Below are 11,997 nucleotides of genomic sequence, written 5' to 3'. Positions count from 1 at the left end.
AGGAGGAGAAAAGAAAACACTTGATGTAAATACAAGGGAAACTTCGGAAGGCCAGATTGTTCAACAGAAACTGTGCAGGCCAGAATAAAGTGGCAAAATATATTCCAAATGCTGAAAGGGAAATAAATCTGTGTCCATTGATAGATGAATGGATAAAGAAGAGTGGCATAGACACACACACTGGAATATTATTTTGCCATAAAAAAGAAGAATGAAATCTTGCCATTTGCAACAACATGGATAGTTCTAGAAGAGTATAATGCTAAGCAAAATAAGCCAGAGAAATACAAATACCATATGATTTCACTCATGTGAAATTTAAGAAACAAAACAAATGAACAAAGGGAAAAAAAGAGAGAGATAAACTAAGAAACAGACTCAAGTAGAGAACAAACTGATGGTTACCAGAAGGGAGGTGGATGGGGGTGGGTGGGTGAAATAGGTGATGGGGATTAAGGAATGCACTTGTCATGGTGAGCATTGACTAATATATAGAATTATTGAATCACTATATTGTATACCTGAAATGAATATAACACTGTATGTTAACTACACTGGAATTAAATTTTTAAAAAAATAAAATTAAAATTAAAAACCTATTTTTATCTTACTCCTGCCATTTTAGTCCCTGCCCTTAGGTAAACATAGTTAAAAAAATTATTGTATATATTTCTGGACCTTTTCCTCTGAGTGTATCTGCTTAAAGAGGTTGCAAAAAAAATGTAAGAGGCTAATATAGTTTGTTTTAAAATGTATAAAATCAAATCAGAAGTAGCACCTCAGTTTGGAATGCCTAAAACAGGCAAATGCTGGTGTTCTCAATGAGGGGTGAACATAATTGCCGCCACAGCTGCCAAGATGGATGAACAATACTTTTTCTTTATTTTCACTATTTGATGATGAAGAGGACAATTTTAGAACAATTCTAAAATCAAAAATTTAAAGATTTATATATTTATTGGGGCACTTGAGTGATACAGTCAGTTGGGTGACTCTTGGTTTTGGTTCAGATCATGATCTCAGGGTCTTGAGATTAAGCCCTACTAAGCTCAGCACAGAGTCTGCTTGAGATTTTTCTTTCCCTCTCCCCCAGCCCTTCCCCTGCCCCCACCTCACACTTTCTCTCTCTCTCATTCTCTCTCTCTCTCTCTCTCTCTCTCAAATAAATAATCCTTTATTTAAAAAAGATCTGAAAAGGCTACATACATGATTACAACTTTATGATATTCTGGATAAGGCAAAACTACAAAGATAGTAAAAAGATCAGTTGGTTGTCAGCACTTGGAGAGCAAAAGGAAGTTGGTGGGAGGAATGAATAGGCAACACATGGGATTTTTAGAGCAGTGAAATACTCTGATAACGATGGATACATGTCATTATATATTTGTGCGAACCCACAGAACATACAACATCAAGAGGGAACTGTAAGGTAAAATATGGATTTTGGTGATAATACTATGTCAATGTAGATGGGGGTTTTGATAATAGAGGAGGCTTTGCATGTGTGGGGCTAGGGGATATATGGGAAATCTCTGTATCTTCCCTTCAATTTTGCTATGAATCCAAACTACTCTAAAAACATAAGGTTTTTCTTAATTGAAGTATAGTTGATATACAATGTTGTATTAGTTTCAGGTGTAGAACATGATTCAATAGTTCTATACATTATACAATCCTCACCACAGTAAGTGTAGTTACCATCACCATACAAAAGTATTATATTATTATTGATTATATTCTCTATGGTATATTTTTCATCCCCATGGCTTATTAATTTTATAGCTGGAAGTTTGTACCTCTTAATCACCTTCACCTATTTTGTCCAACCTTTCTCTTCCCCCTTCCCTCTGGCAACTGCCAGTTTATTCTGTTTTAGTCTGTTTCTGTTTTTTTTTTAATTTCCAAATATAAATGAAATCATATGGTATTTGTCTTTCTCTGAATTATTTCACTTAGCATAATACCCTCTAAGTCCATTCATTTTGTTGCAAGTGGCTATCTTTTTTATGGCTGAGTAATATTCTAATATATATATATATTATATATATCATACACACATACACACACACACAGACACCCTGTATCTTCTTTATCCATTCATCTAGGGACTATGGATGGACACTTAGGTTGTTTCCATAGCTTGACTATTATAAATAATACTGCAATAAACATAAGGATTCATATAACTTTTCAAAGTACTGTTTTCCTATTCTTTGGGCAAATGCCCAGCAGTGCTATTACTGGATTGTATGGTATTTCTATTTTTAACTTTTTGAGGAACCTCCATACTGTTTTCCATAGTGCTGCACTAATTTTTATCCTACCAACAGTGCACAAGGGTTTCCTTTTCTCCACATCCTCACCAATGCTTGTGGTTTCTTGTCTTTTTGAGAATAGCCATTCTGACTGGAATGAGGTGACATCTCATTGTAGTTTTTATCTGCATTCCCCTGCTGGGTGATGTTGAGCATTTTCTCATGTGTTTGTCATCTATACGTTTTTTTGTTTTTTGTTTTTTGTTTTTTGGAAAAAATGTCTATTTAGGTCTTTTGGCCATTTTTTAATCAGGTTTTTTTTTTTAGTTGTATGAATGCTTTATTTATTTTGGATATTAACCCCTGATCAGATATATCATTCGCAAATATCTTCTGCCATCTAGAAGGTTGCCTTTTGCTTTGTTGATGGTTTCCTTCATTGTGCAAAATCCTTTTAGTTGGATATAATCCCAATTGCTTATTTTTACTTTTGTTTTCCTTGCCTCAGGAAAGATATCCAGAAAAATATAGCCAAGGTCAATGTCCAAGAAATTATTGCCTATGTTTTCTTTTAGGAGTTTTATGGTTTCAGGTCTGACACTTAAGTCTTTAATCCATTTTGAGTTTACTCGTGTACAGTGTAAGAAAGTGATCCAGTTTTCCCAACACCATTTATTGAAGAGACTGTTTTCCCCATTGTATATCACTTCCTTGTCATAGATTAAATGACCATATAATCATGGGTTTATTTCTGGCCTCTCTCTTCTGTTCCATTGGTCTATGTGCCTATTTTTGTGCCAGTACCATACTGTTTTGATTACTGTAGTTTTGTAGTATATCTTGAAATCTGGAATTGTGATATCTTCAGTTTTGTTCTTTCTTAAGGCTGCTTTGGCTATTTGAGGTCTTTTGTAGTTCCATACATATTTGAGGATTTTTGTTCTAGTTCAATGAAAAATGCTATTGATATTTTGATAGGGATTCCTTTTGAATCTGTAAGTTGCTTTGTGTAATATGGGCACTTTAACAATGTCAGTTCTTCTAATTCATGAGCATGCTGTATCTTCTATTTGTGTCATCTTCAATTTCTTTCATTAATGTCTCATAGTTTTCAGAATACAGGTCTTTTACTTCCTTGATGAAATTCATTCTTAGTAGCTTACTCTTTTTTTTTTTTTAGCTTACTCTTTTTAATGCAATTATAAATGGGATTGTTTTAATTTTTCTTTCTCCTACTTCATTATTAATGTATAGAGCATAAGGTCTTAATTTTGCTTTATTTTTTTATTTTTTTAAATTTTGCTTTAAAGATTTTATTTATTTTAGAAATAGAGAGCATGCATGTGCACAAGTAGAGGCAGGGTGGTGGTGTGGCTAAATAAACAAATGCACAAAGCTGGTCATCATGTATAAACTATATTTTAAAGCTAAAAAATCCAGTATTTTTCATTCAAAGTTTATCTATTGCTTGCTAAAATATGAGATCCTCCAGATACTTTTGTTGTGCACATTCCTTGTGTCTTGGCCAGGAACAGAAAGAACACTGGCTAAAAGACAGAGGCATGGGGGGATCCCTGGGTGGCTCAGTGGTTTAGCGCCTACCTTCAACCTAAGGCGTGATCCTGGGATCCCGGGGTCGAGTCCCACATCGGGCTCCCTGCATGAGCCTGCTTCCCCTCTGCCTATGTCTCTGCCTCTGTGTCTCTCATGAATTAATAAATAAAATCTTTAAAAAAAGAAAAGAAAAGAAAAAGACAGAGGCATGGTCACACAGTGGACCACTGTTGTCACCCTAAGTCACTTAATTTCCCTGGGATCCTATTATTCATCTGTAAAATGCAGATCACTAAGGCCCTTTTCACTGTGAGTCAAGCCCTGTATAACAGGGGTTTACACTCTTTTCCAAAGGATGTTTGAAGACTGTTTTCCTGTTTGAAAACAAAGGGGTAAGAGAGGGACTGATATACAAGAAACTGAACATGTCAAGTTTTACCATTGTTTTAATTATTGAAACAAAATTAACGTAAGTAGAATCATGTGCAACAGTGTCTCTAACATATGGAAGAGGTAAATATGAATTTTATACAATAAGGTATATTATCCACTGTAACAAATTTCCAATAATTTGGCATTTATCTTTCAAAAAATGTCTCCCAAATTCTAAGCAAAGTATGCAAATTGGAGATTAACTCTAAACAGGCATAATTATCTTCTTATCCAGTTTTTCTGAAGAGACTGAAGAGTTCAGGTCTGACCAAGATATTGATGGTGAGTATGAGAATTCTCTCCTCCGTATCTCTAAGCTTCCAGCCCCACAACTATAGCTACTGGCCCAGATAGGTCAAGCATAGTGACACAGTGCCCAATGTAGAATTAACAACTAGATTGTATTTGTATTTGTTTCAATATAACTTTATGATTAAAGCATAAAAACCTATCAGCATGAAGAAAAACCAAAGCATTTGGGATTAGTTCAATAAATGCATCATCTTCAAAGCTGAAAAAAAGAAAATAGATTTGTTAGCAATACATTTATTTAGATTATAGATTGCACCACCAAATTTGTCTAACTTCTGCTGTGTAAATCACTGTTTGTAAAAGAAATAGCTGCAGACAATTTTCCAAACCCATTATAAAGAGCATATCCCATTAATTTATCCCCTTGGCTCTCTCACAACCTTAGAGGAAAAAATGCTGGTATAGAGTTCAGATCCTGGCCCTCCCATTTAGTAACTGTGTGATTCCAGGCAGGTCACTCAAACTCTCTGATGCTCTGTCAAGTTAATTTCCCTATGCTAGAATGTAACAGGAAATTTGAATAGGTTTTTAGTACCATGGTACCCAGTAGAGATGAATTTCACTGAAAAGCTGGATTTTTTACCTCTGGACTCCAACCAACAATGCAGAGAAGTACAATTCCTCCCCCTTTCACACTGCTTGAAGTTTCTATAGATACATGTATTATAGTATCCTTACATTGCATTACAACAGTCTGTTTCCATTTCTCTCCTTTGTTGGACTAGGAGCCTCTAGAAGGCAAACAGTGCCCACACACTGAAGCTAAACAAGAGATTGAAGGAATGGGTATCTGTAAAAACCATGTCACTCCTGTCTTGGGGCTGAATAATAAAGCAACTGCTATGCAAAGGAAGAGAACAATTCATTTCTGAAGGCCCAGAGATGCCCACCATAGAAATGGATGAAGAAAGATCAAATCCTCACAACTAGTGTGGGTAACTTGGCTGCCTCTACCACATTACAGTGCCCCAACAGCTCCTCTGACTGTGTGGAGGGCTAGTGACACTGGCAGCATTAGACCGTTCTCATGCTACTCCACAGGAAAAGAAAATGTATTCCCTGGAGGATTCTTGCTTATCTGCTGAAATGCCACCCTAATTAATGTCTTCCCTATAATGAGGGTTATCCTACAAGGTTGTCTATAAATAGTCCCCAGGACAGTCAAACAAGAAAAGTATTTTCTTAAGGTTAGAAACCTACCTGTGATGCTAGTCAGTTGTCTCGGTCTACAAAAAAGAAAACCAAGAAAGACAGTAAGTTTTACTTTTAAGATATTATGTATCAACAAATATCTAAAACTTATAAATGAGGCTGTTAGAATAGCCTGCTGTCCCTAACTATGAATACCCAGTAAGTCCCAACCTTGCCTTCTAGTCTCAGATCCCAACCCAGCTGCGAGTACCAAACAAGATACTAGGATAGCAGATCATACAAAGGCCTGTGGCTCCCTGAGACTTTTGATGGTTGTAAGTATCCATGAGGCTGTCAGGAAAGCCCAAGGCAGCCAGTTAGGTAAGAAACACTGGGAGTTTGGGACATCTGGGTGGCTCAGTGGTTGAGCACCTGCCTTCAGCCCAGAGCATGATCCTGGAGTTCCGGGATCAAGTCCCACATCGGGCTCCCTGTATGGAGCTGTTTTCCCTCTGTGTGTCTCATGAATTAATAAATAAAATCTTAAAAAAAAAAGAAAGAAAGAAAGAAAGAAAGAAAGAAGGAAATAAATAATAAATAAATAAATAAATAAATAAATAAATAAATAAATACTGGGGTTCATGTGCATTTGTGCAGGTGCTGGCTGCAGGCTGCTACTTCTCCCTGCTCTTGCTGCAGGAAAACTGTTTCAGGCATCATGCTGTGCTGAGGTCTCTCAGCAGGTCCCACTTAAGCAGAGCTTTATAGTTAGTGTTCCCTGCCAATCCCAGCATGCGTTTTTTTTGTTGTTGTTGTTTTGTTTTTTTGTTTTTTTAAACATCAAAGTAGCTTTAAGCTGCGCCTGTGCTCAGATACAATTGTTAGTAGCTGAGGAAAGAACATAGAAACTTACCCCACTTAACGATCTGGGGCTCACTGAGAGTAACATGCTTTACACGGCAGCTAAACTCATCCTGCTCATTGGGAGTGAATTCAGTGTGGACCAGAAGATAGAAGGTCCAGTCCTTGCTGAAAGACAGGTCTGTCTGTTCTGCTTTCATCTCCTTTCCGTTCTTCAACAAATCAATTTCAATCTCTGGTGGATGGAACCCTGACACGTAGCAGTTCAGGAAATTTGGCTTTCCATTCTCTGCTGGGTGTCGTGAGTACACTTGAATCTTTGGGGGATCTGTGGGACATGAGGGAAAGACAAATGAAAATTGCAGAGTATTTCACCTGGGGCTACCTTGGTCTAAAGTTAGATCAGGCAACAAATGTTTAAATTTGATCATTGAGGGACGCCTGGGTGGCTCAGGGGTTGAGCGCCTGCCTTTGGCCCAGGGTGTGATCCTGAAATCCTAGGATCGAGTCCAACGTCGGGCTCCCTGCATGGCGCCTGCTTCTCTCTCTGCCTGTGTCTCTGCCTCTCTGTGTGTCTCTCATGAATAAATAAATAAAATCTTTTAAAAAAAATTTGATCATTGATTTGTCCTAATTCCATTTCCACTCTGGCCAAATGAGGTTCCACTTTTCCAAAAGGCTACCTCCATTTTGAGGGATAAACCATGCCTTAATATCTTTTTCACATAATTGTTCTACTCATGGCTTTTTGTTTGTTTCTAGCAGGTTTCTAATAGTATCATCTTCTATTTCTGGAGTTTGTGCCAAAGAATCTTAAAGATTCATAAATCTTTAAGAACTTTTCTGTAGAGACTCTCAAGAACTTTTGATGGATTCTTAGCACCCATATAATTCCTCTACACATCTCACAAGAGTTCTCATGATTTGGCCCCAATCTCTTTTTTAAACTTCACTTCTCACTTCACACACTCTCCAAATATTTTTTTTCTTTTTAATGTTTACTCCTTTCCTTTTTAGTTCATGCTCCTGTCTAGATCCCCGCCCATCTGACTTCTCAATATGTATTAAGTGTCTGGCACACAGCAATTGCTCTGTAAATGGCAGATTATTATTATTATTACTTCAAACAAAATGCCTACAGAAGCCAGAAATACCATAAATGAGTGAATTGGGCTGGGTAAGAACAATAGGGAAGGGTGATGACTGTGCAAATGAGAAAGAACATACTCTCTGTCGTGACCAAAGTAAAGTGTGCAAGACTGGGATCTGCATTTTTAACGAGTACCCTTAAGTGATGGCTATAACTAGCCATATTGGGAATACATTGCTGTAGAACAATAGTTTCCAAAATGGAATGCATAACTTAGACCATCCCTGGGGATAAGGAAAGAAGCTATCATAAACTCCATTTCTATATTTTTCATCCAGTGAAGAGAAGTGTTACTGTTACTAAATGAAGATTGACACTAAAGTGTCTAATTCACTTTTAAATACAGGGATCCCTGGGTGGCGCAGCGGTTTAGCGCCTGCCTTTGGCTCAGGGCGTGATCCTGGAGACCCGGGATCGAATCCCACGTCAGGCTCCTGGTGCATGGAGCCTGCTTCTCCCTCTGCCTATGTCTCTGCCTCTCTCTCTCTCTGTGTGTGACTATCATAAATAAATGAAAAAAAATTTAAAAAAAAATAAATAAATACACATACATGCAGTGTATATGCAGTGTATATGGTTACTAAAGGGCAGCAACTCTGTGTCCTGCAGGTGGTGGGGAAGAGGAGTACTAGGCTACTCTGACCAGGTCTATCTGTCTAGAAACACCCTATCATAAAAGGAAAGGTCACCAGCCCCACTAGGAACTAGACTGGTGATCCCAAAGAAGCCCTGATTTTTTTTTCCCATAAAGTTAAAAGTGAAGACAAATCAGATCGTTCTTTGTATCAGAACTTCTAATAATTAGAACACAATATATGCCACAAGAGTCAGAGTACAGGTTCATCAGGCCTAGAATTCTCTCTTTGAGGGAGGCAGGCAGGGTTCTGCAAAAATATCACAATAATCTCTTCTAAGAGGAGGACGCATATCAGACAAGACCTGGGTTTGAATTTGAATTCAGCCCCTTACTGTTTCTGTGACTTTGGGACAGTTAGTTGAGCTTCTGAAGCTTAACTGAAAAGTCAATTTATGTCTACAGTGAAACAAAACTCACACATGGGACAGAGCAAAAAACAGACCCCCAGAGGCAATCACCACTACTACCCTTTTCTTGTGTATCTTCTAGAAGTGATTTATTCATGGCATGTATTACTTTGGAAATTTTCAAATTCAGATTTTTCTTTTAATATCAGCTTGTTATTTTTAAAAAGATTTCTATGAGGGATCCCTGGGTGGCGCAGCGGTTTAGCGCCTGCCTTTGGCCCAGGGCGTGATCCTGGAGACCCGGGATCGAATCCCACGTCGGGCTCCCGGTGCATGGAGCCTGCTTCTCCCTCTGCCTGTGTCTCTGCCTCTCTCTCTCTCTCTCTCTCTCTCTCTCTATCATAGATAAATAAAAAAAAAAATTAAAAAAAAAAGATTTCTATATAAAAATAAATAAAATAAATTTAAAAAAATAAAAAGATTTCTATGGTCACCCGCAAATATCAATAGTGGCATCTGTGCTTTATTTTGTAAATAGATTATAAATTAAATACCTTTTTTTCATGAGCAAAATACCCCCGCTTCACAGAGGCTTTTGTGAGGGGGAAAATATGAGGCTTCTGGCATATTGCAGGATATTTTAGAACGTGCTCAGGATCTACAGCGTCCCTGACGGGCGACCTGGGCAACCAAGTTGATGGCCATTATCACTGGTTTTACAATCCTTGCCTGGTAAACCTTTGCTTTTTTCAAAACTGAAAGTAGAAGCTTAGTTCATCTTGGAAAGAACCAGGCAAAGAGCCAAAGAGGAAGAGCCCTCTGTGAAGAAAAGACAAAGGGCTCCTGGCTCTCTAGCCTCCTGCCAAAACCCTAACACCCGACGGCGAGGAGGAGATACTGAAAAAACCGCAAAGATCGCAGCCAAAGGGCGCCACGCCCGCAAAAAGCCCAGGTCCCGCTCGACTCTCTGCCGTTTTCCCCCCGTTTTTCCCCGGTGTTGTGTGATGAAGTTGCTTAAACTTTTGGTGTCTCGGGATCCCCGGGGGGCTCAGCCCGGGGCGTGATCCCGGGGTCCGGGGATCGAGTCCCGCATCGGGCTCCCTGCGTGGAGCCTGCTTCCCCCTCTGCTGTGTCTCTGCCTCTCGCTCTCTGTCTCTCAAGCATAAAAAAAATTAAAAATAAAAATTAAAAAAAAAAAAAAAGCCTGTTGGTGTCTCAGTTTCCTTATCCTGGAAATGCCGGTGATCGTAAGCATTGTATGGACATCGTAGTCTCGGAATCAAACGACTTAAAGCACAAAACGTCCCCAGCAGGCTCCCTATCAATGATGACGTGCCCTTAGGACCATTAAAAGCGACAAGTAACAGCAACCAGGGAATTAATGAAGTCCGGGCGCTTTGCAGCCCCTCAAGACAGTTCACGAAACCCACGTGCGGATTCCCCCGCCGCGGTGCCGCCGCGCAAGTGTGGGGGTGTTCGGGGGGCGGGCGCGGGCGCGGGGGGAAGCCCGAGGCGGCGGGATCCGAGCCGAGCGGGGCCCGCGCCGCGCCGCCCGCGAAGCCCAGACGGACGCCCCGGCCCTGTCACCGCGCGGGACTCGGCGTCGGCAGGACCCGCGCTCCCAGGCAGCTGCACCCGGGGGGCGAGGTCCCGCGGAAGGGAAACTCGCCCCACCTCGGTCGCCCCGAAACCTGTCACCACCCGGACACTGTGTGCCGACCCGCCGGGGCCCCGCGCGCCCCCTCTCCCCAAGCGGAAGGCGAGAGGCCGGCGCCCGGCCGACCCCGCTCCACCGCGGCGAGCCCCAGGTCGGAGGGAGCGGCGGGGAGGCGCGGCGGGTGAGCGTCGGCGCCGAGGGTGCCAGCGAGACGCGCGCCGGGGAAGGGCCGGGGCAGGGCGGACACTCACGCTGCACGGCATCCAGGCGGCACGCAGCGAGGAGGATGAGGAGCAAGGCCAGGAAACCAGCCGTCGCCAGCGCGGGGCGCGGAGCCATGGCCGCAGAGCGCCGGAGACTGGGCCGCCCGCCCGCCGCGCCGCCGCTATATAGTCGGGCGCGCCCCGCCAATCGGGGCCCTCCCGGCCGGCGCTGTCACTCGTCTCCTAGCGCGCGAGGCCCAGCCAGGTTAGAGAGAGGGACGCTCCCGTTTTCAGTTTCATTTCCCATAAAGTCTCGTGATTCTAAGAAGGCCTGGTCTGGCCCGAGTGGGTGGTTCTGCTGCCTGTGACCCCGCGCGCTCCTACTGGGGAGCACCGCAGAGCTCGGGGCGGGGGCCTCCCACCCTAGCACTCTGGGCTGGATCTACCTCGGTGCGGCCTCCTGCCCGGGGGACCCTCCAGCCCTCCAGCCTCAGAACGACTTCTTGCCATGTCCCGGACGGGGCCCACCTGAGGACCTGTGCTTTCCATTCGAGAAGACCCAAGCCCAGAAAGATGAAGGATGACAAAGGATGAATGGTGCAGGGCAGAATAAGAACTTCAATTAAGGGCAGCCCGGGTGGCTCAGCGGGTTAGCGCCGCCTTCAGCCCGGGGTGGGATCCTGGAGATCCGGGATCGAGTCCCGCGTCGGGCTCCCTGCGTGGAAGCTGCTTCTCCCTCTGCCTGTGTCTCTCTGTCTCTCATGGATAAATAAATAAAATCTTTAAAAAAGAGAGAGAGAGAGAACTTTGATTAATAACTACGGCCCAGGAATTTAATGTAGGGTTTCTGGATTCTTTGGGCGAGAAAAGTAGTCCAGGAACCCCGAAGCCTTCTGAGGACAGCTCAGAGACCGTCCAGAGTGGACAAGGACCTCCTTACTTACTGAATTCCTTCAGGCAAAAGAGTCTGTTTGTAAATAAGGCCCCTTGCCAAGCAATTCTTCTCTGTATCTTCCTGCCATTGTTAGGTAATTTTCTTTGTTTTGTTGATTTGTAGGGAAACCAACCACTGACGGCAAAAGCCATAACCGCCTAGAGTGTACAGACCCCTTCGGTACATCATCCCTGCCAGTTACCATACTAGAAGGCTTGGCACATAATTGGTATTTGGTAAATGAAATGAATGAATGAATGAGTAGTTGAATGAATAAACAAACCAGTAAATATGGGAATAAACAGTAGGAAATTGGATTTACCCCATTAATTTTTATGGATAAGGGAAAATAAAAACTGAAACTAGGACTCAAACTCTCCTGACATTGCATTCATGCTTTAGACACTTGGAAGATAAGGGCTTTGAAATTGTAGTGAGAATTGGGATTGCATCATCCATGGGCTCAGCCAAAGAAGTCAAACCTACTGACTGTAAGAACATAATAATGTCAGACCCCTTAAGAG

At 42.0% G+C, this 11,997-nt stretch overlaps 1 protein-coding gene across 1 annotated transcript; it reads right to left on the bottom strand.

Annotated features, from left to right (window-relative positions):
• Positions 1-4,237: 4,237 nt before the first annotated feature.
• B2M (beta-2-microglobulin) lies at positions 4,238-10,746 on the bottom strand. The gene is made up of 4 exons (XM_077880921.1): positions 10,588-10,746; positions 6,598-6,873; positions 5,754-5,779; positions 4,238-4,752 (listed from the first exon to the last, which is right to left on the bottom strand). Exons 1-3 carry the CDS (start codon positions 10,673-10,675, stop codon positions 5,766-5,768), a joined length of 378 nt encoding a protein of 125 aa, XP_077737047.1. The 5' UTR covers positions 10,676-10,746; the 3' UTR covers positions 4,238-4,752; positions 5,754-5,765.
• Between the last annotated feature and the right edge of the window lie 1,251 nt (positions 10,747-11,997).

This window comes from Canis aureus, chromosome 32 (assembly GCF_053574225.1).
Source record: "Canis aureus isolate CA01 chromosome 32, VMU_Caureus_v.1.0, whole genome shotgun sequence".
Taxonomy (NCBI): domain Eukaryota; kingdom Metazoa; phylum Chordata; class Mammalia; order Carnivora; family Canidae; genus Canis; species Canis aureus.
Note: the sequence above shows the minus strand (reverse complement) of the source record. Positions and strands in the feature narration are given on the sequence as shown.